Source organism: Mesoplodon bidens (assembly GCF_964165515.1).
Source record: "Mesoplodon bidens genome assembly, chromosome: 14".
Lineage (NCBI taxonomy): Eukaryota > Metazoa > Chordata > Mammalia > Artiodactyla > Ziphiidae > Mesoplodon > Mesoplodon bidens.
In genome coordinates this window covers 47,819,162-47,847,040 of record NC_138170.1, presented here as the reverse complement: position 1 = coordinate 47,847,040, position 27,879 = coordinate 47,819,162, and the positions used below count along the sequence as shown (strand labels likewise).

Genomic DNA, 27,879 nt, shown 5'->3' with positions numbered 1-27,879 from the left:
TTACTTCCATCTCGTTTCCTGTTCTTTGACTGACATATTCTCTATGCTGTTTGCATTTTTTAACTACTACTCTCATGCATTTTGCTTATGGCTTTCAGTGGGGGGTTTTTGGTGCAATACAAGGAGTGTAAAAATGACTCCTTATTCAGTATGCATTCCCCAAACTAGTTCTTAACCCTCAAGCAATGTCATTACTCTTTTCCCATCCATCTATATTGTGTTTAGACTTCTGCAAAAGCCAGCATCCTTAACCTTAAAGCCAGTGTATGCTTTCATTGCTGCTCATCATTTCTTCCTAAGACATGTAGATGTCTTGATCATAAGAATAAACGTATCAGATATCAGATATATTATGAGCATGGGAGATCTTAACCATGTCTGCTCCTGGGAATCTCTTAATACCCTAGCTCAGCTGCTCCTGGATTTCTGAGCCTATATAAGATAACAAATGTTTGCTGTTTTAAGTTGCTAAATTGTGGGGAAATTTGTTACACAGAAATAGGTAGCTAATACATTACAAACTGCATTATAGATGATCAATAATGATGTGTTGAATGGGCCAAAGGAATGTTTCTTGAAGGTATGCTTTTGAAAAATAGTAGCTACAGAAGAAAAGGAGGTGTGCTCAGTAGCCAGAAAGGATTCACCAATTTTCTTGTTTTGGCATCTTGTCATAAGAAAAGGGCAACTCATCATTGGCTAACTTAGAATGGATCTGAAACCGTTCTGTTAATATAGCTTGGATTCCAACACAAAACAGTAGGTCAAGAAGAGCAGTGATCACAGATTGGAGGAGAATCTATGTCCAAGATTTTCTCTACCTAGATAATGCCCTGGCCATTGTTTTAGCAGCTTTTCCAAAGAGATTCCTGAGCTCTAGACTTCTTTCTGCTAGCTCAGAGCGCTACAAGATCCCAGGCCCAACCCTGAAAACACCCAACATTTGAATAGAGAAGATGATGACTGAGCAGAATCTAGAGAGTGAGAGAGAATGAGAAGAAACCTTCTGCACAGATTCAGAAACAGAGAAATGACAATAAGAAGTTCATTTTTTTTAAAAGTGGACTAATAAATCTCACTGGCATGGAAAGATAAGAATAGAATTGTGGAAATATAGACTGAAAAGGGAAATTAAGATTAGAATGTTCAGGACATTAATTGTTAGTCACAGAATGTGCCTTTACCTGTATGTACTTGGGAAGCATCAGTGTGTTTGCTTATTTTAAATTTTGTTTTGGTTTTATTGTTATTACTTCTATATGGGTTTGATTATCATCTGTTAACACAATATAGTTTCACAAATGAGAAGGCAATATTTTGTATCTGACCATTAACATTCAGAATTGAAATAAAATTTCTCAGTCCTCTTTAATGGATTAGCTAAACAAAATTGATGAAACATAGCCTAAAGCAAACACACACTACTGAGGTTAGACTATTTAGTACTATCAGTGTGTTTTAAAAGAGGAATAATAGAGGAATAATCAAAGAAGCATTTTAGCAAGTTAACTTGACATAAGTACATAAAATGGATTGGAAAGTATTCAGAATAGAGACAGGAAGATAACTGAGAAGGTGTGGCAGCTGTTTAAGCATCTAAGTCATAAGTACATGAAATAAGGAGGTGCAGGTAGAAACAGTTGTTTTGGTTCTTTTTATTAAATTTCACAGCAGTAGAATTTCAGAGGAGGAAATAATTCTAGAAATCTAAAACCAAATTCAGAGAGATTTACTTATGCTCAAAGGTGACAACCAGCTTAGAAAATGAGATACTAATTTTCATTAGAAAATGAGATACTGAATTAACTTCTAAGGGGAAAGGATGAAGGGAGGAATTTATTTTAATTCACTTGACCCCATGAATCCCAAAATAGGGCTGTTTCAAGATATCTGGACAGCACTTAAGCATACTGAAATATGACCATCATTTCTCCCATTTTCTTCAAAGATAACATTCATCTTTCATACCTTAGAAGCTTGGGCAAAAATTTTACAACACATGGTAAAAAGACATTATTTTAGTTTTTCTTTGAAAATTCTAGTCAAATAGGCCAGATGTTCTCTAATTCACGTAAGAACCAGGAAAACAAAACCAAATAAAATATCTACTGTGTTGGGCTTCCCTGGTGGTGCAGTGGTTGAGAGTCCACCTGCCGATGCAGGGGACGCGGGTTCGTACCCCGGTCCGGGAAGATCCCACATGCCACAGAGCAGCTGGGCCCATGAGCCATGGCTGCTGAGCCTGCACGTCCGGAGCCTGTGCTCCGCAACGGGAGAGGCCCCGCATACCGCAAAAAAAAAAAAAAAAAAATCTACTGTGTATGATTTACAGGCTTTAATTTAAATATTACATGGCAAAGTGAAATTCTTAAAATAGGTAAATCTGTTGGTTAAAAAGAATGTTTCAGATGAAGCAGCTGAAATTCTAGAAAAACCTGTGAGGGAATAATTGGGTTTTTATCTTGTTGATATAGACATGCACCAATATACAAGTATTGACTTTTAAAAGATTTTTTAAACTTAATCTTCATAAAGCATAAGATAAGATGATGAGAAAGATTTGACATGTCAAAAATACCGATAAGCTATTTTGAGACATGTAATATTTACTATAAATATACTATGCTTCTAGTCTACACTAAAATCGCTGATCAAAAGGTGTATTTCGGGCTTCCCTGGTGGCGCAGTGGTTGAGAGTCCGCCTGCCGATGCAGGGGACACGGGTTCGTGTCCCGGTCCGGGAGGATCCCACACGCCGTGGAGCGGCTGGGCCCGTGAGCCATGGCCGCTGAGCCTGTGCCTCTGGAGCCTGTGCTCCTCAACGGGAGAGGCCGCAACAGTGAGAGGCCCGCATACCGCAAAAAAAAAAAAAAAAAAAAAAAAAGGTGTATTTCTAAATCAAAATCAATTAAGAACTTGGTTTCAAAAATAAGGCTTCCAGCCCAGGAAATTACAAAGAAGAGATACTTAAGGCAAATATACACAACAATTCACTGATCGAATTTGCAATGCTGTTTCATGCTCCGAAGATGAAAGAATTTCAAAGAACACTCTCCACTCATCCTCTCCTCCATCCTCCACACATTTCCTCTGGTCAGAACCAATGCACATGTTAATATTCATGGCAGTGAGTGAGCACACATTTGCAGTGCTTTCTTCTAAGTCAGAAGAGTTAAGTAATCTCCAATTAACGTTACCAGACTGATTTATGAGAGATGATGTTTCCTCTAGAGTGACAACGCTGGTAAAATTTCTAGATGTATCTCATAAATTATGAAAAACTTGAATTTAATTTTTTTGCTTATTGCCTCTAAGAGATTATTTTATTCAATATTGATTAAATAATCATCGTTACTAATTTAAATGTGTATAATAGAACACTTAACAGTTCACAAATCTCTTTTTTTATGTTCTTTTTTTTTTGCGGCATTGGGTCTTTGTTGCTGCATGCAGGCTTTCTCTAGTTGAGGCGAGCGGGTGCTACTCTTCGTTGTGGTGCACGGGCTTCTCACTGCAGTGGCTTCTCGTTGCGGAGCATGGGCTCTAGGCGTGCGGGCTTCAGTAGTTGTGGCTCATGGGCTCTAGAGCACAGGCTCAGTAGTTGTGGCGCACGGACTTAGTTGCTCCACGGCATGTGGGATCTTCCCGGACCAGGGCTTGAACCCATGTCCCCTGCATTGGCAGGCGGATTCTTAACCACTGCACCACCAGGGAAGCCCTTTTTAAATTCTCTATCTTAAAAACCTATCATTTGTCCACATTCTTACAAATACTATGCAGATAAGAAAGTTAAAACTGCAAAGGGAAGAAATGGAGATATACCAAGATGGAGAAATAACCAAGAAACACTAGTCACGTTGGGACAAAGTATGTTTACTATAAATAATCTAAGCTACCTGGTAACCAGGGTCCCAGCTGGCTTTTTCATTCATTTATCTAACTAATATTTATTGAGATAAGTACTAAGTGGTGAGGTCATTTATTTTTGTATCCACAGAACCTTGAACATAGGCTTGGGCCATATTAGTTGCTCAGAAAATATTTCTGGACAGGCTCCTAGCATATACTGACATAAATGATGAAAAGCCACATTTCTACACTATATTATTTTTCTTATTAGTCATCATTATTATAAATTTCATTCTATGCCATCAGAAAGTTTACCGCTATTTGAAAAAATGGACAGGTCTGAAATGACTAGAGAACAATTCAAGATACAAGTGAGTTACAATAAATGAGGCAATTACTAAGGAGAGATAATCACTCATCAAGCAACAATTCTCACCACAGACTTTCTTTAAACAACCAACTACCATAATCAATTCTTAGCTAAAGATTCAGAAAACAACATCAATAAAAATATGTAACTTTTCAATAATACAGCCGGTACGTATAGAGTGCTACACTTTTTCTATATTGTAAACAAGAAGATGGATGACTTTCTTCAGTTATGTAGAAACTAAACTGCACCTCGACTTCACTTTGACTACTGAAAATCTGAGAGTCTATACTCAACCCAAGCCACAATATTTTCAATATATAATTCATGAATTCTTTTATTATTTCAGAAAACATTTCTGAGCACTTGTATTCTAGGCACTGTGTTAATTAATCGCCCCTCACTTCATGTCTTAATCTTCCCTTCAGCCCCTTCTAAAACCTTGTACATTTCAATAGCAATATCATATGGCTTTGAGGTTAACAGTGGTACCATTAATATTAACATGGCAAAAAATCCATCTGTAAAGACTAGGCCACTTAAGTAAAAAATCATTTTATTCCAAGTTATATTTTTAAGAGTATAGTTAATCAAAATTTAAATACGATTATATTTTTAAGTAAAATCAAACATGATCATTTGAAAAAATAGGATAATAATGTCAAATATTCACATCCTCACTGAAATTATATGCCAATCAGATTTTAAAAGTTATTGAACTAAAGTGGCATTACACAATTCAGCAAGACTGGAGCATCTTTTAATGTGTGCAACTGACTTTCCAGCTTATTGGTTAATTAATTAAGGATATAAATATAGCTTTTAAATAAGATCAGAGCATAGTTTATACTTGGCTGAGCTTGAAGGTTTATAGAAATTTTCTTGGAAGTTTAATAGATAACCAAAATTTCTAACTTTTACAGATTAAACATATCTGTGATATCATCAGGTTAATTTTTAAGTCAGTTATATTTAAAAACTAAAATCAGACAGTAGTAATAATCTTTCTACAATTGTTTTCCTCTTATATTTCCAATTCTGAAAGAAGCAGAAGAAATGATTTGGGGAAAATCATGATATACTCAAAGGTATGTAAACCATTTGATAAAATAGGCTTTGAACGTCCCAAATCTAAGAATCATTACTAAGAATACTTCTGCTTCTATCAGCCACGGATATCAGCTTTGGTCCCCACCCACTTCATTTTCCATCCCTTTACTTCCTTCTTCCTTCCCTCCATCCCTTTCTCTCTCCCTCTCTCCCTTTTTCTCAAGCTCTCTCTCTTCCCTTTTTTAATACCTAACTCCTCCTTCTCTTCCTCTTCCATGTACCCAACATTATGGGAAAGAGTTAAAGGTAAACTTTAGAAGTAAAAAAAAACCACTGGCTTACTTTTGTTTGCAATGTGGAAACATGGAAAAAAGTGGCTTACCTTCATGTAAGCAACTTGCTGAGTCAGTATGGCTGATCACTGCTTGTAGGCAATGAGATTGAAAAAGGGGGGAAATGGAAAGTTTTAGTTGGCCAGATTTGGACTAAGACTGGGTCCTAGTAGTTGATATAGGAGTTAGTAGGGCTGACTACAAATGGTGTTTGGTAAGCCCAGGGAACCAACATCCATCTTCAATTTCCTAGTCAAGGACAGGCTAGGATTAAGAAAGAGTTTGAAGTCAGCTAATCCAAGAGGAAGGGTGTTAGAAACAAAAACTGAATCCAGAGTGAATGGCCAGCCAAGACCAAGAGAGGAGAATCAGAAAGAAGGAGGGCCTCACAGAACATCTACCAGAAATCTCTGGCCAGTAAAGAAGCTTTGCAAGATACTGGGCTGGGTTTTTAGGGACAAGTTCCTTTACATATACAAGGACTCTAAGGCACAGTTGATCAGAATTGGAAAGAAATACCCATTCCTGTAGACTAAAACCTTTTGACCATAAAACAAACAGTGGTTTGAGTAATTCAATAACATGGCCCCTTATGATTTGCAAGTGATCATTACAGAACCTTTTCTCAGGGTAAATGTGTAATTGGTTATGGATTAATAAGTAATTTCTTTCAGGAGGAAAAGCTCTTGTTTTCTTACTTACTTACTTATTTACTTACTTACTTACTTATTGATTGATTGATTGATTGATTGAAGTACCAAGGCTCTTAAATCAGAATGGAGCAGATACATTTGGAAAGTTGAGATTACTCTAAACAGCAAGATTCCTTACTGCATAAGTTATCTCAGCTGATCACTTATTTATGATGCCATAAAAATCCAGATGCCTTCAATTCTGATGGTTAGATATTTGCCAAAGGCAGCTAAAATTACTTTCCAATGTTTCCCATTTTGACAACTGCATTTTGAATTTAAAATTTATGATGGTTCAGTAATGGTTGTGCTGAGGTGTTTTGGGGTTTTGTTTTTGTTTTTGTTTTTGTTTTCCAAGATTAGCAATGAATTCAGCTCTTGTGGTCAGTTGTAAACCTTACTGAGTTTACTGGAAATTCTAGAAACCTAACAGAAAACTAAGATTAAGAAAATAAATGAATAAAACTTTGAGAATTAAGACACTGCAAGTTTGTGCTAATGTATTTTGGTGTTTGGTGGTTTCCCTAATCATTTTACAATGAGAGCCTGAAGGCCAGTTTCTAACAGGAAAGAACATGTTGACCTAATCAAAGGTCTTCTGAGGCATGGGTGCAGGTAAAGGGAGAACTTGCAAGGATAAACAAAAGCAAAACAAAACAAACTTATGCGATCACATAAGGCAGAAGAGATAAACTATACCTCAAGAATAGAAAGGCAGAAGAAGAGGTTGATATGCTTCTGGACCTTCCAGAAGATAGAGTTTAGACCAAGAACTATGATGATAAGAACGCTTTAGAGTTTTTTGAATATATGACACTTTCCTATGGTTGTTATTTTGATATATCAATAAAATATTAATATCTCTTGACAATGAAAGACTGTATAATTCTTTGCAAATATTGTGAGTAAATGAGAAGTTAAAGAATGCAACCACACAAATTAGTAACTCTTTGAAAGCAGAGATATAAGGAAGAGTCCCCAAGCTATGGTCAGTTATGACAACTTTAAAAGGTAAAGAAAGCTTTTCATTCATGAATTATTATTTGACATTAACTAAAAGCTAACTAAATTCTTGTTGGAGGCTTAGAACTTAGAGAAAAAGGCATGGTCCCAGGATATAAATGGCAAGAATCCATTGTATTTTCTTGATGTGTATATATCAAAATGAGTATAAGATGGCATAGAAGTAATCTTTTTGTCTTTTTCTTTCATATCCCCAAATACCTTTAAAGATTCCTTTTCTCCTGTCCATTGCATGTGACTTTAGACAATTCTTTTCTCAGGTGAGAAAAGAAATAAGGACACTGGATCCAGATCTGTTGTCACCAGTATTACAACCTCCTGCTTCCAGCCAGATGGAATAGTATCTACTGGACCACAATGTTTTTTATTAATTTGTCAAGACTGCCTAAACACACCAAGAATAATTCTTTGTGAGCAGAGAATTGAGAGGAATTCACACTTAAAAAGAAAAAAAAACTATTGTCAAGAACATTTTTAACAAGAGTAATAGCTATAAGGTCTTATTACCTCTAGAGTATATTTATATTTTCTGTATATTTTTTGCTGGGGGAAACGTCCAAAAAGCAGAATTATACATTATTTACAAAAAGCTAACAGTAAAAGCTAAAAGCTGAACCTTACTTTAGAAGTACTTACTATATGCAGCTCTAGGTAGTCTCCCAGGCCAGAAGAACTGTCCACTCGCACCAATACAGCTTCTTTCTGAACAGTGCTAAACCCTATGGCCAGTCTGTCTGCTCGTGTACTTGGCCGGTCATTAGGAGGCCACTTATACGTGATTTGTCCACCACCTTTGCTAAAGATATACGTTGTGCCAGCTGGAAAACAAAAACCAAAACCAATTAGTCCAAATACATCAAGGGCACACTTTCCTATGTTTGTTATGTTGACATATCAGTCAAGTATTAAATTTATACCATGGGAGTCATAAATAAATAAAATAAGAGCAAAACCAAAAACCTATGGTGAAGCAAATAAGCAAATAACAGATTTTAATCAAACATGCTCAAGAAAGAGAACAGAGTTTTTTTAAAAAGAAATATCAAGGCAGCTCCATTTTTAATACACTCATTAAATCTACCAGCAGGTGTTTCAGAACAAACGGGAGATTACTGCTTTTTCCACTGAGTTGGATAAGCATGCAATGTAATGGGGCTTTATTTCTTTCTTCCAGTTTAAAAAAAAAGTTTAGTAGGAAACATTGACTTGGGATGCTTCAAAAGGAGCAGAAACATATATCAACTTGTTTTTGAAACAAGAGCTGCATATAGATGTGGCAGGGTCATACAGCACAGGGAAGGAAATTGCAAGAAGTATGCTATGAATCCACTTTTATGGGGAGAGGGCCTATTCACATATGACACATCATAACTAATGGATGAACAGCCATAAGACCCAACAGGCATGTCAAGAAAATAAAGATAATAGATCCCATCTATAGAAGTCAAGTCTTATTTAACAAGCAACATCTACTAGTTGTCAAACTATCCAGCTCCATAAAAAGACCCATTTTTTTCCCAAAGCAAATGCTAGTCTTACAGCAATAAGAATAATGTCATAGCCTCATTTGGTAAATGTTCAAATTTTACTTTATGATGGTGATGTCAGTAAATTATCTATCTTACTCTAAAAAGAGTTTTGTTTCAAACAAATTTCCTAAGCATCCAATGTGTTAAAGTCCTATTTCATTGCACCACTGGCATCTACCTCATTTAATGCAATAAGATTAATTCTTTGAGTAAGAATATTTGGAAGAGACATGCAACGATATATATAAAGGAGAATGAATCTCCCTCCATACTAAAGGGGACCAGAGAAATATTTATTTAGTTATCTCAGGAATAGACCTTAAGGTACAATTTATAGGAGTGTAGCCTTCCAATAACATAGGATGCCATTACATATCTATTGTGTACCTACTATGTGCCAACATGGTAAGGAAAGCAATAAAACTAAATACTAAAATTTAGGCTACAAAGCATCTTGTGTGTACGGAAATATAGCTTCTACCAAGAGTAAGGGTTATAAGTAAAAGTTGAGTGTACAGCAGTATGTTTTCAAGATATCTACACATTAAATTTCTATGAACCAAATTTACCAATTAAATGATGTTGGCAATGTCACATTCTTGTACATTTAGTTAAATAGCTTATGATATCATTTTTTCTCTCTTTTTATATTTTGGGGCCAATCATTCTTTTTATTCTGTCTGAAACATTTCCATAGGCCCTTGAGAAACTCCAAAGAACTCTGCAATATGCTTAATGTGCCTGACTGGTTATATAGGCCTTGGTATGTAGACCTGACCCAAGAAACATGTCAAGATAATATTGATATAAAAGTGATAAATCAGAATCTTGTTAAAAATGCAGTGGTAGAGAGGTTAGTCATTTTCTTGAATACTAATGCATGAAAGCAGTTTCTCTCTCATGCGAGAATAGGTAAGTTATATTTGATAGGTACTAATCAGTGTGCAAGCAAAGAAAATTCAGAATATACATATTTTTGTATCAGAAATGCCAGAGCCTTCTACAACCATTTATGTTCTACAACATCAGAAGCTTGTTCACCACAATATTAACAAGCAAGTACTATTTGGTAAATCTTCCTCTTGGTAATTTTTGCAAATAATTAAGTATTAAATGTTTCAGAAAAGCCTACATTGATTAAAAAATAGGACAAGAACATATAAAAGTAAAGATTTCTTTAAAAGGAGGATGTGGTGGCGACCTCTGAGTATTAGTACTTGATTGATTTTATTTTTCTCCTTTTAATTAACTTTATCCTCTAATGATTATATATTTCATGTGAATTAAGAAAAATATTCAAGTAGAGATGCTACTTAACAATATAAAACAAATCTAAGAACTCAGATGTTTTTCAGAATCACCAGAGTAAGGTAGTGTTGTAAGGCAACAATATCATACATTACATGATAATTTTTAACATTAAAAATCACTTTAACAATAATTTTTTTCATTTCCTCTCTACTTCTGTATGGAAAATAGGGCAAGCATTACTCTCACGTCACATTTCAGGAAATCTAATCAAAAGGATTAACTTGTTAACTAAAGCTGCAAACTTGGAAGAGCTGGTAGGAAATCTAGTATCCAGATTCAACTACTGTATTTTTTTTTTTTGTGGTACGTGGGCCTCTCACTGTTGTGGCCTTTCCCGTTGCGGAGCACAGGCTCTGGACGCGCAGGCTCAGCGGCCATGGCTCATGGGCCCAGCCGCTCCGCGGCACGTGGGATCCTCCCAGACCAGGGCATGAACCCGTCCCCTGCACTGGCAGGCAGACTCTCAACCACTGCACCACCAGGGAAGCCCTGTATTTTTTTTTTTATTACATAATGCTTCTGTTATCATAACAAGACAGTCAAGAAAAAGTTAATTGGGTATGTCAGTCTGAATTTATCAAGGCCAACTGTTATCATATTCGAATGTCTCATAACCATAAAGTGACATTTGCACCTCATGATCATATACTGTCCTTTCACCTCACAATGCTTTTAAAAAAATTTAAAAATAACATGTAAATGTGAAATGACAGAACATTTAATATATGTTGATTAACATTTAGTTTAGGGTACACTTCCCAAACTTGTGGAACTATGCAAGTTTCCTGTTGCTGAGGATAATAATTTAGAGGTTTATATTTTCAGTAAGATAAATGTCACAATACAAATACTGTTACTCAAGATTTGATTTCATCTCTATTTCAACCTTTCCAATAAGTGTTAAGACTTGGCAACTAGCATGCCAGTACCTACTCTGTCTGCCTTACAATGACTTTATTCTTCAGGTTTTGCCAAAACCAAGCAAAAACAAGCGTAACACCATGTGCCAAACAATGCAATTATTCCTAGTGTCCTTTTTCTTCAGATATATCTGAAAATCAGTCTCTCTTCTTTCTTCGTTGTATGCACAATAGAGCATTGTATTGTACACATCAGCACAATTCCGTAATAAGCGAGAGAATTAGATGTCCAGCTCCCAACACAGCTCTCTTAACCTACCTCTGTAAGCATCTTGGCTTTAAAAAAAACAAAACATTTTGCATCAAGCTCTAAAAATCTACGTTCTTAAAGCCCTCCTTCCATCGAGATAGAAAATTACAATATATTCTATTTTGGTGACCTTAACAATATGAGAATACTCCCACAATAAAATGTAGTAGATCAGATGACTAAAGTGTCAAAATCTACTTCATTTAACATGCATCATTCTGAACAAAGAAAATTATGTACTTACTGCAGCAGAATAGCTAAGTAATTAAGAATGTAAGCTCTGGACTCAGACAGACCAGGGTTCAAATTCCAACTGTATCATTTTCTAGTTACATGACATTGACTATTGTTGTTAGGCAGTCACTCCCCATTCCTCCCTCCCACCCTGACGCTATTTTCCAAGAGGAAGGAATAATGCTTGGGAGGGAACATAGTGGGGGGCTTCTGGATACTGGTAACATACTCTTTTTTTTTTAACCTGGGTGGGAGTTATATGGCTGTGTTCATGTTGTGAAAATTTATCTAGCTGTACACTTATAATTTATATACTTTTTGCATGTATGTTGTATCTAAGTACACATAGATAAATTTGGAGCTATACTATGGAAAAACAAACTTTTTGGCCAACCTAATACATTTTAAAGAGAATGGGTGATGTGTGTATGTGTGTGTTAACAACAGAAAACAAAAATAACTAACATTGCAACATTGTTGTTTTATTTTAATATAAGAGCCTTTAGAAAAGTTTGATTCATTTCAAAGTTGTGTTCAAACCAAATGCCTTTTAAGAAATGGCTTTCCTACATCCCGATTTTTATTAATCTTCTCAGTATTTCATTCCTTGGATTAGCACTTTTGTCACATAAACCCATTCTATTATTATTTACATTCACTAATAGTTGACATTGGGAAGGATATATATATATATATATTTTTTTTAAATTTATTTTTGGCTGCGTTGGGTCTTCCTTGCTGCGTGCGTGCTTTCTCTAGTTGGGGCGAGCGGGAGCTACTCCTCGTTGCGGTGCATGGGCTTCTCACTGCAGTGGCTTCTCTTGTTGCGGAGCACGGGCTCTAGGCACGCGGGCATCCGTAGTTGTGGCTCGCGGGTTCTAGAGCGCAGGCTCAGTAGTTGTGGCGCACAGGCTTCGTTGCTCCGTGGCATGTGGGAACTTCCCAGACCAGGGCTTGAACCCTTGTCCCCTGCACTGGCAGGCGGATTCTTAAGAACTGCGCCACCAGGGAAGCCCGGGAAGGATATTAGATTGCATCACGTGGGAGCTTTTATTAGAAAAAGAATATTAGTTTGTTGCCATAAAACATCTAGTATGGTAAGATTTATAACATGATACAAAAAATTCACTTTGTTAAATAAAGGGGTAAGTCTACACAAGATGATCTGTCATCTAGCTTCATTTTTTAAATTTTATTTTTATGGAAACATGTTTTACTTTATTAGTACATCTTAATCATAGTTCCAAGCATTTTATCAGCATGGAAAGGAATGTGGAAGAATGTGGCAGCTTTATTATTTATGCATGTTTCTATATGGCAAGCACTAACACATCAGTGCCATGACTACTAATGGATTTATTGCAAATTAATCTTGACATCCAACATATCACTAAATGTATGGATGACTCAAACTTAAAGTGGTTTTCAGCAATATTTACATTTAAGCTGTGCATCAAGTCTATATTACTCCCTCCAAACTCATTAACAAAGCTGGCTTCATCAGATGCAAATTTAGCAGTGTCAACATTCTTTACACTGCAATAAATGTTTGTAAGTATTATACATGGGCTCTTACTTCTAATGTTCGAACTGCCTGTGATGTTATAATAAATGTATTTTTAGATTTTTACTTAATATCTATTTACATAAAGGGCTCGCTCCCCTCCTTCTTTTTCTTGCCTACCATCTTTTCCCTAAAGGTGTCTACTTAAGCCACACTTGTTTCTGCAAAAGCTAATCTATTCCCTCAAATGGGTTGAACCTTTTTGAAAACAAAAAACAATCAGCATGTACAGGTCTGCTTGATTATTGGTTGCTCTGAATCCTTGGTACGTGAAAAAATAATATAATTCACTTCCGAATAGATTAGCTTCTAACTCATAACATACATATATGAATAAAAGGTCCTTTTCTGAAACCCTATAATTCTTCCAGTGTCATCATGTAGCCAACATGAAATATTTAGGCCATTATGATTCTATTAAATGTAACAGGGATATAACACATTTTTCCACTGAAACTGTGCCAGGCAGTCAGATGGAAATTTAAAGTAAAATATTTATAAACAAGGGGAATTTTTATTTCTCCTACAACCTTGTCAAGAGGCTGTTGCTAAATTTCAATTTCCTGAATAATTCCTACCTATATGGAGGCATTCTTCTTAGTAAAGTTCACAAAAAGCAAAAACAAGAAGGTCACCTTGTATGAAATAAAAAAGTTTTAGGTCTAAAACTAGTAAAACAGGGCTTCCCTGGTGGCGCAGTGGTTGAGAATCTGCCTGCCAATGCAGGGGACACGGGTTCGAGCCCTGGTCTGGGAAGATCCCACATGCCGCGGAGCAAGTAGGCCCGTGAGCCACAACTACTGAGCCTGCGCGTCTGGAGCCTGTGCTCCGCAACAAGAGAGGCCGCGATGGTGAGAGGCCCGCGCACCGTGATGAAGAGTGGCCCCCGCTTGCCACAACTAGAGAAAGCCCTCACACAGAAACGAAGACCCAACACAGCCCTAAATAAATAAATAAATAAATAAATTTAAAAAATAAAACTAGTAAAACAAATAAACTAATAAATCTGAACAATCTTACTTGTATTCCAAAGCACTAAGAGTTCATTGTCTGTCTACGTTGCTGTAAATTCTTTGCAAGATCACAAAGAATTATTTCGTGAGCGCTATAGATTCTTAATTCCTAAAATTTCATATAAGAGCAATAAAAATTCAGGAAGGTTGGCATTATATTAGGAGAGATCAATGGAATCAGAGTAATAGGAGTTCCTACCTATAATATGTAATCAACTCGAAATCTAAAAAGTAATAACACCAATTACTTATATTGAGAATAAGAGACAGCCCTTAATGCTACAGATCTAAGGGTGAAAAAATGCTAGGAAAGAAAGGAAAATAAAGACCGTATATCACAACTTGAGACTCCTGATGGAAGATGCAAACTTGGTAGAAATGACAAAAGCATTACACCTAGCTAAAGAGACTAGAAAATAAGACAAGGTTTTTACCCATACATCTTTGAGAAATAAAAGAAACAGGGCAAGAAACATGGCCTGTCACTGAAATGGATTAGATACTGGCCCCATAGACTGGATCAGACCAAAGAAAAGAAAGTCAAGAAGAGTTTAGGTAATTCCCAAAGAATGAAAGCCTTAAGAAAGTAAGTAGCTCATGATGACATTCAAGATAGAAGGAGCATTGGGAGGTTTTTCATATATGGCATGTTACACGGTCCATCAGAACCCTAGACTCAGGAATTAAGGAAATTTATTGAATTTTTTAAAAAACAGTTTGTTGAGGGCTTCCCTGGTGGCACAGTGGTTGAGAGTCCGCCTGCCGATGCAGGGGACACGGGTTCGTGCCCCAGTCCGGGAGGATCCCACATGCCACGGAGCAACTAAGCCCATGAGCTATGGCCGCTGAGCTTGTGTGTCTGGAGCCTGTGCTCCGCAACGAGAGAGGCCACAACAGTGAGAGGCCCAAGTACCGCAAAAAAAACAAAAACAAAAAACAATCAAAAAAACAGTTTGTTGAATATTTACTAAATTGAATGCAAACTGACAAAATTGTGAGCACCCTGTTACCATGCATTGGAATTTCCTGAGAGTGTCACTGTACAGAGTCACTGCACACACACGGCTCCATTAAAAACTCATCATGAACTTGGTTCAAGTTTTTTCATAGATTCTTGAACCCTGTGCGAATCAGAAGTAAGACTCTCAGGGTCCATGAGGACTCACTAGGCATTAAAAACTAATATCTCTCAAACTTTGAATGGGATCAAACAAGCCTGAACCACTCGGACTCCACAGTAGACCTGGGAATCATGAAAGCAGAGGAGTCATCTCCACTAAGCCAGCCCATATGAGATTTACCTCTGGTCCAGTCAAGACAGAATTTTAAAAGGAAAAATGGTGTGTGCTTATTCACTAAGAAATGCTAATCAAGATAAAACTCAAGAAAATGGAATAGCAAAAAAACTATTATGATTACTATAAAATTAGCAATCATTTCTCTTAAAGATAATTTCATTAGTAACTGTGCACTTCAATGACAAAGTAGGGAAATTTTCCCTTTGCCTATTGGCCCAAAACTTTTCTCTAATAAAAGCCTTTTTAAATAAATATTATGAATTTTTCTATACTCTATATTTTCTGTAATAAAAATTCTATATTCCAGAGATCTTGGCAGGAATAGTATATGTATAAATGTATCATGTGTATTTTTCATTTCGGTATTTGACATTTCCATATTTTGACATTTATGGAAAGAATATGCTACATAGATAAAAGTATTCAATCTTTGGAAAACAAGTGCACTCTTCTTTAATAACTAAAGTAATTCTCAAGTAGATTCATGGCTGACCTACTGTTTCCATACTCTAGACATTTGTTCAGGGATGTCACAAATAGCTGCACAGACTGTCAAAAAGGCAGTATTCACATAAATGAGAAAAGAATGATGTCCACTGGTGTTGTACAAAGTTGAGATTTTATGTAATTAATCACTGATGTCAATTGTAGTCATTTGGATAAGTCATTCTCTTTTTCTGTCTTATAAGGAAATTAATTGAAATAAGAAACATTCCTAAGTTGACCTATCTCTTGGTTGTCTAATATGTGAAAGGAACTAGGAATATAAAACTGGAAACACACAACCCTTTTTCCCAAACAGGTAGGATTAAAGATAAATATCAGGGCAAGATGGGTTTATGAGAGATATCAGATAAATGGTATTCAGCCGTGTCACCATCTATTTTGGATTTTTTTATTTTATTTTATTTATTTATTTATTTATTTTTTAATTTTTTTGCGGTACGCGGGCCTCTCACTGCCGTGGCCTCTCCCGTTGCGGAGCACAGGCTCCGGACGCGCAGGCCCAGCGGCCATGGCGCACGGGCCCAGCCGCTCCGTGGCACGTGGGATCCTCCCAGACCGGGGCACGAACCCGCGTGCCCTGCATTGGCAGGCAGACTCCCAACCACTGCGCCACCAGGGAAGCCCTATTTTGGATTTTTTTTAAAAATCTTTGAAAAGATGACAATTTTAAAGGCACTGATTAATGGTAACATAAAAAGAACAGAAAAAGTGATAAGCAAGAACAATTATATCTATGTTATCTTTTCAGATCAAAGTCATATAAGTGTTTAAATATTTTGAGATAATTTTCAGTGAATAATATCTTAGTAAATCTATGCAAGAAGTAATACTTCACTTAGTGGTTTCTTTGCAATACTACTCATTATTTCCCTCTCTAAACATGTTATTTAGAAAATACTCCCTCCAGGAAGAATTCAGTTCAATAGTTTGAGCTGCCCAGTGAGACAAGCTTGTTCCAAGATCAAATTCAAAGTCTTGGAACCTTTAAAAAAGCTCTTGGAATCTAAGTTATCTGGCTGAGAAGAAAAACAAGTAAATGGTAGACCTTCTGCCAATCAGATTAGAAAATAATTCATAAAGATAGCAAAATGATCTAGAGTTAAAAATAAAACCAAGCAAAGCAATCCCACAACAAATAACCCCAAGAACATCAAATGCTTATGTCTTCCCTTCTGAAACTAGACTCCCTCAAGCAGTAAGTGAATTTTATTAAAAAGTCTCTGGCAAGTAATTCAGTAATCAATTTGCATTAGGGCTATAGGCAGCAGGGATGGAGAGATAAGAAATCATACCTTCTGGTACTTTATGAAAAATCTTATTTTAAAGAACATATAAGCTGTGTAAGTTCCTAATAAATTCTTTAAATTATTATCTAGTAAGTAAGGGTTGCAATTGCCTAGTGATGGCCTTTAATTTACTTTTTTCATAAATTAATTGTTAAAATGGTTTTCATCAGGTTTTCAGAGTCGAGAATTTACTAGAATTATGGTGTAAAAAAGTTCTTAAGTTAAAAACAACTGACATAAACATAGACTTAATGCTGAAATGCTCTTGGAGAAGACTAAGGGAAACTTTCCTTTTAAAAATGACAAAATGGAGGCCCAGAAGAATCAAGTGGTTCCTCAGTGTCACACAGATGGTTGGGGGCTGCACCCAACTCTATTCCTAGTGCTTTTCCACTGTACAATGAAGAGCTAAGATCAAATGACTGCTTCTTGTTTAGAAAAATAAGCTAAAATTCACAAATCAAGGTCTCATTTCAATCATCTCTAGTGGTTTTTCTAATGATGTTTCCTTGGTCTGGTTTCAGGAGACTCAAAGATTCTGAAATGGCACTTAGCAGAAATGATTCGTTCACATTCTGACATTTTCAGAGTCTAGCCTGAATCTTTCAGAGGGGTGGGGCTTTTGCAAAGCTTTTCTGCAAGCACCCTGCCTCAGAAGCCATCTCAGTTCGTTCGTAGGCTTCCAAATTGTTGAACAGAGATGCAGAAGCCAAATTTTTATTATTAATACCATAATCACTTTTATTCCACATCACAAAGGCCTTATAACTTTTTGGCAGTGACACCATTTCCTGCCTTTAGTAGTGGAATTCAATCCTGAACACAAAACTGCACATGGGGGCTTCCCTGGTGGCGCAGTGGTTAAGAATCCGCCTGCCAATGCAGGGGACACGCGTTCGATCCCTGGTCCGGGAAGATCCCACATGCTGTGGAGCAACTAAGCCCGCGCGCCACAACGACTGAGCCTGTGCTCTAGAGCCCACGAGCCACAACTACTGAGCCTGCGTGCCACAACTACTGAAGCTGGTGCGCCTAGAGCCCGTGCTCCACAACAAGAGAAGCCTCCGCGATGAGAAGCCCACGCACTGCAATGAAGAGTCGCCCCCGCTCACTGCAACTAGAGAAAGCCCGTGCTTAGCAATGAAGACCCAACGCAGCCAAAAATAAATTAATTAATTAATTAAATAAATTTGTTTAAAAAAAAACCAAAACTGCATGTGGTTATTTTGAACTATTCTGAGGCCACCAGATAAACAATACAATTCAAATTAATTTTAGGCTAAAACTAGAAGTTTTGCCTTTGTTTTCTAATCTTAGTTCCTCTCATTTACCATCTCCCTGTCTATCTGCTATATTTAAGTCATTCTCCAACTGACTAGGCCCCAATTAGAACTATTTACTAGTAAATTTTGGACTAAAACTGGAGAGAATACAAGTTTCTGATTCAGAAGTCATTTCAAACTAAGCTCTAACTCTATCACCTAGGCCTGCACACGTGGTGGAATACACATTCTTCTCCCAAAGTGACTTTTACTTTTGCCAATTTATGCTTCTCTGCTGTACCTGGTTTTCTTTTCAGTCCTGCTTCCCACTATCATTCCAGCCAAGGTGAATTCCCTCCCTTTATCATCTACAGAACTTGTTTTTAACTTGCAAAATATTATATAAACTGTCAGAGTTGTCTTTTATCAAAATTTCCATCTTTAGAAGTATGTATCCTGAAGAAAGGGGTCTTGCTTTAATTCTTATTATCCTCATCAGACTTAGGTGCTTTTATTCATTTATTAATCATTAATAAGAGCATTGGTTTATGATTGAACTAAGTCAGGACTAGTGATACAATGATAAATAACTTAAGGTTCCTGATTCTCATTTGAGTACAACAAATTCCATGCCTATATCCATTTCTACGTAAGCCAAATAATTTTACTAGTCCAATACAGAAACTCAGATAAGAGGATAGATTGCCTAAATTACCATTCTCCATTTCATTATATGTCTGTGTGAGGCACAAGTGTGATGAACAGTCATGAGACTCTTCAACCAGGTAATGATGACTCTTTTTGAGTCAGTATCAAATCCCACAATTTTCTCGAATAACATAGCCCAAAGTTCTCCATATTTTACAGGGAAGACATGGATATAACCTGCTAGTCCTTAGACTTTAAGAATTTATTAATCATCAGAGAAACCCAGGAGATAGCACCATAACAAAGTGATCAAGATTAATGCCACCAGTAAGGAGACATGGAATTCGGGTCCTCCAAATATGACGTACTGAGAAGGGCACAGCATCATTTCTATATTATTTTGCCAAAAATGCATAGCCTCAATCATAAGAAAACATCCAAGAAACTCCAAGTGAGGGACATTCTACAAAATAACTGGCAGCGTTCTTTTAAAAAGTCATGGTTAGAAAAAACGGAAAAAGACTGAGGAATAGTCCCAAATTGGAGGGGACTAAGGAGACATGACAGCTAGATGCACTGTGATATTTCCATGTGTAGTAATTAGTATATACTGTAGTTGTGATGAAAAAGATAAGTCAAAAGACAGGGAATAGTGGGCATTATGGAGGAAAAATTCGTATCTCTTTTAATGTAACATGAAAAAAAACCTATGTGAGATTATTTTAGGAGTTGCTTACCCAGATGGCTTAGTGAGGTGGTAGAGAAAGACTCTAGCTCAAAATAAGGAGTTGGAATTTTGGACAAAAACAAACAAAACACAATGCTGAGACAATAGCAGAAGGATGCTCTGGAGAAAGAGAATGCAAAAGCAATACAACAGTATAATTCAAGAATAAAAACATCCATACACTCAAAAATTAATTAAGCATTTGCTATGTAGAAAGCACCATGCTAGACGCTGGAAATGACAGAAAGGTATATGTTATAGCTCTAGAATCCAGCTACAACTACCCATTCAATCAGGTGTGATTTCTTGAATTTTTCTTTTGTATTTCCGTTCTTAAAGTCATTGTTCAGATTGCATCGCCTTCAATCTTAAATGTAATAAAATAGTCATCCTTACTGATTCGATACCTTCCTGCCCCTCCCTAATTTAAATTTATTTTACAAACTAAAACCAAACTAACTTTGAACATCGTCCATACAAACGAACCCTCTATGTCAGCCAAACTGGAGAATTCATTTGGTCTCCTGAAATACCCCCAAATTATTTTCAGAGAAGACAAAATTTAATATGGTTCTGGAAAAATAAGAGCAAATGTATTTCTGTGGGCTGGATTTTCATGAGAAAAGTCACAGAAGGACAAAACAGGTTCCAGAAAGAGGAGTAGATCCACTTATATTAATGACATTACCTTTTTTTTAAAAAAGATGCATTTTTAGGCACTATTATTTCCTCTTTGTCTCCTGAACTAAATCTCTAGATAAATACAGAGTACAAATAATATAGTGGAAATTAGGACTGTTCAAGGTCAGTGTTAAAAGAGATTAGATCAGGGGCTTCCCTGGTGGCGCAGTGGTTGAGAATCTGCCTGCTAATGCAGGGGACATGGGTTCGAGCCCTGGTCTGGGAGGATCCCACATGCCGCGGAGCAACTAGGCCCGTGAGCCACAACTACTGAGCCTGCATGTCTGGAGCCTGTGCTCCGCAACGAGAGAGGCCGCGATAGTGAGAGGCCCGCACACCGCGATGAAGAGTGTCCCCCGCTTGCCACAACTAGAGAAAGCCCTCGCACAGAAATGAAGACCCAACACAGCAAAAATAAATTTAAAAAAAAAAGAGATTAGATCAGTTCTAGTAGTTCAGAATATTCATAATTCTATGAATGCAAATTTCCTTTAACAAAGAGTCACATAACTTCACAAATGTATAAAAATGTGATATTACTGTCATAAGAGAAATTATATTTAGTAAGAAGTATCGGTGTTATCTGCTATTTATCATGAATCTTTTCATTCCATCTTTATCAAAAATGAAACTACTTCTCATTTCTTAAGTATTAGTCTATGCTTAGTAGAAAAACTAAGTTACATCAACCTAAATTAAAATAACACATATAAAATTTGGTTTGTTTATTCATTCTTCATCTCAGAATCTTTGAAACAGCTTATGGAGATGACAAGAAGAATAAATATAAGCCAGTTCTGAGAGGTATCAATCCACCTATTTTCAAAATAAAAGTGACAAGAAGCAAAAAATTGGGAAATTAGACAACTTACTTTGATAAGCAATTTTTGGTATTTGAACGATTTAAAATCCAAAGATGGAAGTTTTTTTAACTCATGAAGATATTTAGCCAATGGAATTCAACAAAGTAAATGAATTTTGAAAGTGATGGAGAAGCAAAAAAAAAAAAAAAAAAAGAGGTTCTCTACAGAGATCTTTCTATTTCACCACTCATGATACAACCATGTGTGAGAATAATTTTTGAAGTTGAAATGATTAAAACATTGGAGGGTGGATTAAAGTGCCAAATCAGCCCCAGGGCAGGGAAGTGCCAAATTTTTCTTCTTTTATATTAGTCTTCCTAGACTAAAATTACAAGGTGGTTCCAATCTGCACCTCAGATCCTTGAATGCTCAGGTCCCCAAGCTCAAAAGACCCTCAGGTTTGAAATATAAGTCTTTGAGCTCTAGAGTCTTCAAACAGCATCTCTGAAAAAGGTTGAGAAAGACCTATAAGACAAAGAGGGTAGGGCACTATTAAGGGGTAAAGTAGGCTTCAAACTCAAAAACACCCATATCTAGCTTCATCCTTAAAATTTTAATTTATTTTCAATTGGTTATTGTATTCAAATGAAGAATGCCATGCCATCTGTCTTTAAAGTCCTTTAAATTAAATTTAATGACTCTTGTGGGGAAAAGAGGCCATTTCTAATTCAGTATAGTCTGCTTACTACTATTAATCACTAATTAGAATTAATTATTAACAATGTGATTATTTTTTCCTCGAATATTCTATATCATTAATCAAAGGATGACATGACTTTCTGTTCCTTCTTTGGTATATTGAAGTGACTGTCACATGACTTTTGGGTAGATGCTACTGAAGTGATGATTTTAGTCAGATGTGTAATAATAATGCCATCTAAAAGCTGCATTTAACCAAGAGAGCAGTATTTTTGGAACAAGCAGTATAAAAGTGCTTTGTGAATATTAACATATTCTAGCAAATTAGTTTGCACTCATTATCATAAGCAATTACTTACTGTTTAGATGCAGCTCATATTAAATTGGCAAGCAATTTGCAAGAATTAAACATAATAGAGAGAGCTTTCTGAAAATTCATTGATATACTGAGACAAATGATGCTACTAGGTTCACAGCCCATGTACCAAACAAGGTTACCCATTAAACATATTTAGCATTAAAATAATAGTTGGTTGACTACATGGGCTTTTAATGCAAGATAATATTGTAACTATTGTTTAGATGCTATCAATGCAATTATGCATAGCAGATCCTAGGAGGCATTTAAAAAAAAAAAGGCCAGAAGAAAAAGGGAAGGTTTTGTTTTCTGAGAAGGAACTAGCTGTCAATTTGACTAAATTTTGTTATTCTAATAACCCATTACATTGTCTTGAGTTATTTGGGACTACTTAATTTTCTCCTTTAAGAAGTTTCTGTTGTCTTGATCATTCGCTCCATTTATCTCTGTGGCGAAGACTGCTGATGTTCACCACTATTCATTTCGACTTCTTTAGTACTAAGAGAACTTGGAGTTGGGCATATAGCTAAGCTATGTATAAACTGGGCATTTCCCTTTCTCCTTTGCAGTTTGATAGGGCCATATGACTAAATTCTGGCCAATGATACATGGGCAAAAATGATGTGTGATTCCTCCAGTTCCAGCCCTGAAATGCACCTGCACTTTACTGCTTATGTCTCTCTCTCTTTTTGCTGAGTGATGACCAAAAGCTGAACCAGCTGCCTTAGACCTAGAGATGGAAGCTGCGGGTTGAGAACTGTGCCAGTGAACTGTAACTACTATGTGAGGAGGGGGGAAAAAAGACAGAAAGGAAAAAAAAAAAAAACACACCTTACATTTTTTTCATACCTATGTATTATGGAGGTCTCATTTTTAGACCAAAGGGTGTTTATATAGCCTTTAAGACAAAATGACAAAACATTTCCAAGTATTTTTTATACCCATGAGTCAAGTAAATCTGATAGGGAAACTACAGTTATCTCTATTTTACAAATTTAAAAGAAAATGGTGTTCACAAATGTAAAGTGATTTGTCCATGGTCACACAAAGCAATGTGAGTCTTTTCTTATCAAAACCTTCCACAGAAGGCTAGAAATACCCACTACCCTTTTAATAGTCAGCCAATGTTACTCACCCTGGCAGATTCTTTGGGGGTGGGGGGGGTCACATGTTTTCCTGGATCTACCCAATTCCCAAATTCTTTTCTCCCTTACATAATTAAAATGGCACATATTTGCAAAACATGATAAAGAATGTTGTCTGTGACTCTGAAACAAAATGAAATTAATTGACCCACACTGACCCCTCTGCTTGACTATAGAGCATTTACTTTAGGAAATTTTAATTGTGAATTTTTTCTCTGCCCTTTTTAGATGTTAAACTTCTTCCGGCTTCTTGACAGTTTTATAATTCAGGAATGTCTTTCTCAAGAGCCTGGGAGCCATCTCTTTGAAATGTAATCATCAGGAAAGACAGTGCCCCTCTGTCCCAGTCTCCGTGGGAGGGTAGAATCCAAACTTGGATAAGCACCAATTAGCAAACACCAGGACCTAATCACCATGAATAACCTCCCTCTCCCACCCCCAATGTCATCCAGTAGTTTCCCACTAGCTCACTCTAAAGCTTAAAAAATTTCCAGCCTTTTGTTTCACTGGAGTTGACTTCAGTCTCTCTCTTCAATCTCTCTCCCTTACTACAAAAGTCTTGAATAAATTCTTCCTTGCCAGTTTAACTTCTCTGGTGCAATTCTTCTTTGATATCCATGACCCATTATTCGTATTTATCATATTATTCTGCCATCTAAGCTAGCCAACCTCAGAAAAAGCAATAGTAACCCAGTCAAAATAAAAATAGAAAATTGTTTCTTCATCTGAATTTCACTTCCTCACTCTCAGAGAAAAATCTCTTCTTCTCCACAGACAGTAAACAAAGTATTATCAGGGAAGCTTAGTAATAAAGAAATTTGGAGAAATGTTCTTTAGAGGTATTTTTATACATTAATTCAAATGCTAAATAATATTTTACAGCAACATTCTGAGGAACATTTACCTAGAGTGAATTATAAGAGATTTCTATAGCAAAGCAGTGATCATTCTATCTCCATTTCTTAAGAGTCACAGCAAAAAAATATATATGTAATTATAAATACAGAGCAAATTCTACTTCTTTCGTTTTGTATTAGTTTTACATTGTTTGTTTCTAATATTCTATCTTGAGGATAAGAACTAGTTTTCATGATTCCTTGTATTTACCTCAGAGCCTAGAATACCACTAGATACTTCACAGATATATAGCTACATTTGATGTGGTAAACCAAACACATAATATCCAAAACTATTTTGATGATACCTTTATTTTCATTTGATGTTTTAGAATCAAATATGTTTGCATTACATGTATAACAAAGGACTTATTAATAGGAAGTTGGAAACACAGAGAAGCATAATGTGTCAAAATCTAATGTCAGCAGCTTTTCTCAGTGTCTTGAAAAGAACTATAATTTAGAAAATACCATCAAAAGGCTATAAATTGAGAATACTGAGAAAAAAGATTATTAAAAAAATCTAGTAGCTGATTTATTTTCTCTTCAAATGTTAACTTTGAAATAAAAGAAAAAGTCTTAGTTTTCTGTTGATATACATTTATCATATGCTATTTTGGAGTACACATTTGTATATTTCATGTAATCATATACATTTACACACTCTTCTTTCTTCTCAACTTTAATGAGCATATACTTAAAACTGAAATAAAGGCTGTATATTATACATATATGTATGTGTGTATATATATACAAACATACACACACGTGTGTATATATAGGTGTGTCTGTATATATATATATATATATATATATAAAGAAAATAAAATGCCATGTTCATTGATCAGAGAAGGTGAACTTTTAGATAACCAATAACACACTGGGGACAGATTAATTAAAATAACAAAGCAGAACAAGTGAAAGACCAAAGAATAACCCTTTCCATCAAGAATGGCCTAGGGCTTCCCTGGTGGCGCAGTGGTTGAGAGTCCACCTGCCAATGCAGGGCACGCGGGTTCGTGCCCCGGTCTGGGAAGATCCCACATGCCGCGGAGCTGCTGGGCCCGTGAGCCATGGCCACTGAGCCTGCACCTCCGGAGCCTGTGCTCCGCAACGGGAGAGGCCACAGCAGTGAGAGGCCCACGTACCGCAAAAAAAAAAAAAAAAAAAAAAAAAAAGAATGGCCTAAAATAAATCTCTTGGTGCTACTCAAATCTGTACTCTTTCAAAACTAAAATAAGCAGACTCTAAATAAAAGAAAATTTCTCAAGCTGGGATTTCATTTGCTTTTATGAAAATAAACATCTAAAATAAATATAAAGGGGCATTTTAAAGGATAGAAAAGAAAAACTTTTTTTCCCCACAAGATGTTACTGGTTTTTCAAGCAATGTGAAAATTCTTATATCAAGAAAGGCTCAATCCTTTACTATTCTTCTGCCATTTTAATATTTGTAACCAACACATTTCCATATTCATTTACCATGTTCTTATCTATCTGGCAAATAGCATTTATCCTCCACGTACTATATATAACACATTTTGAGGTGTAGATTCCCAAAATAGCATAGCCAATTTCCCTTTCAATCCCACTAATGACATGAAATCATAAAACCCACACTGTCTCACCCATGAGTAAGATGTTTGAAATGGATTCAGAATCAGAAATGACAATTTCCACTCTAACTTCCTATGGTAGCCACCAATAAGCTGATCAAATAAGCTGTGCCCACAAAGAGGTGAGAGCCTGCTGGAATAAGTGTGTAGGGAGATACACAGAACAACAATGTCCCTTCCACAATAGCCTGGTCACTCACCCTAGGGGAATCAGTTATCATCTTTTTACTATCTTCTGCTCACTCTCTCCCAAGATAATCTTCACCATGCCAAACACACTCATGCCGAAGAGGATGGGGCTTACAGTAGAGCAAAAGGGAATTCACCTGGAAGATTTTCACTGGGGAGATGACATGATCAGGTTTGAATCTCAGCAAGATTTTTGAGGCTTCTATGTGGAAAATGGGATGGATGGGAAGGAGGTGAGGTAAGGAGGCCCAGCAGAAAGTTATCTCACAAAAAGAAGAATAAAATATAAGGACCTTGAAAAGAAGTAGACAGATGTGAGAAGCATAAAGGAGGTAATGCTGTAAGGACTTTTGATGATTGACTGGATGTGGAGAGGGGAGGGGGAAGGAATCAAAGTTCTCTCCTAGGTTTCTGACCTGCAAAGGGTATAGATACTGTGCCATTTATTCACGACGGAAACAGGAAGCATCAAAGAAGGAATAGGATAAGTGGAGAATATAATAAATTTTATATGTTTGAATTTAGTCATCTTCTTCCATAAGAGAATATTATATCATCTTTACAGCCCTGTAACACTTAGCACACTGAAGTATACATGGATGACATTTTTCAGTATCCTGCTAATGCATCAAACATATAAGTTAAAAAGGATATTCTAATGAAAACCACTGTTTTTTTCTTAAAACAAGTTTTGCAAGACACAGCTAACCTGTATCTCTTCATCATCTTTAAAATAGTCTCCAGATGTAGTAATACTTAGCTCTCAACAAGACCTTCCATGGAACCCACCAGAATTGATTATATTTATCATCTAAACATTTGCAGTGTTCCCTTTCTTCCAATAATTTTAAGAAATTGTTTTTATGGAAAAGGTTTAGCTATACAATATTGTCCCAGCATGTCTTTTGCTTGACTGCTGCTTAGTTCTCTTCATATAATTGCTTGGTTAACTTCTTGTGCCTAGTTGATTTGCTTCCTCTGCTTCCTCTGCTCATCAAAATTTCATTAACTGTTTCTGTAAGGCCAACTGGCCCGAGGCAGGGGAACGCAATCAGATTCACAGGTTGCATCAGACCGAAACTCTCCGGACCACCCAGTTCCAGAAACTGACCTGGAGACATTCCTGACCACCCAGTTCCAGGAACTGACCTGGGGACTTTCCACCCAGCCCAGTCTTCCCGCCTTTCGAGGAGCAGGACCAATGGTCCCAAGACTGAAGCAACCGGCACCAGATATTGCCACGATACCCGAAGAGACCACCAAATAAGGACTACCCTGTGCCCTCCCAGATTCACCACACCCCTCTCCCTTCTTCCCCTATAAAATCTTGCCCAACCCTCGCCCGGGTGCAACTTCTCTGGCCCCTTTCTCTCGGACCAGTGAACCTCGCCCGGGAGCGCCCCCTAATAAAGCTCACTTGAAGCTTTCCTCTGTTTCGCGGTGCCGTTTGTTAAGATCCGACCTTACATTTTCCTGCATGCAGAGCACTTTACTAAGTTAGGATGTGCTGGTTTACGAGTTATACCACATAGATGAGCAATAATAGGGTCAAGTGTGACAATATTGGCTACACTTAGGCTCAAATCCCTGCATCTATAGATGAAGCTGAGTTTTCTGCACTTTTTTTC

At 36.6% G+C, this 27,879-nt stretch overlaps 1 protein-coding gene across 36 annotated transcripts in view; it reads right to left on the bottom strand.

The window, feature by feature from the left end:
• Positions 1–27,879, bottom strand: part of NRXN1 (neurexin 1) — a gene marked incomplete at both ends in the record, with an annotated part of 1,149,966 nt that overhangs the window by 321,891 nt on the left and 800,196 nt on the right. For all 36 annotated transcript variants that reach the window (XM_081253733.1, XM_081253747.1, XM_081253714.1 and 33 more), the window contains one exon: positions 7,953–8,134. In XM_081253733.1, coding sequence (XP_081109859.1) covers positions 7,953–8,134 — 182 coding nt within the window. The remainder of the gene's footprint in view (positions 1–7,952; positions 8,135–27,879) is intronic.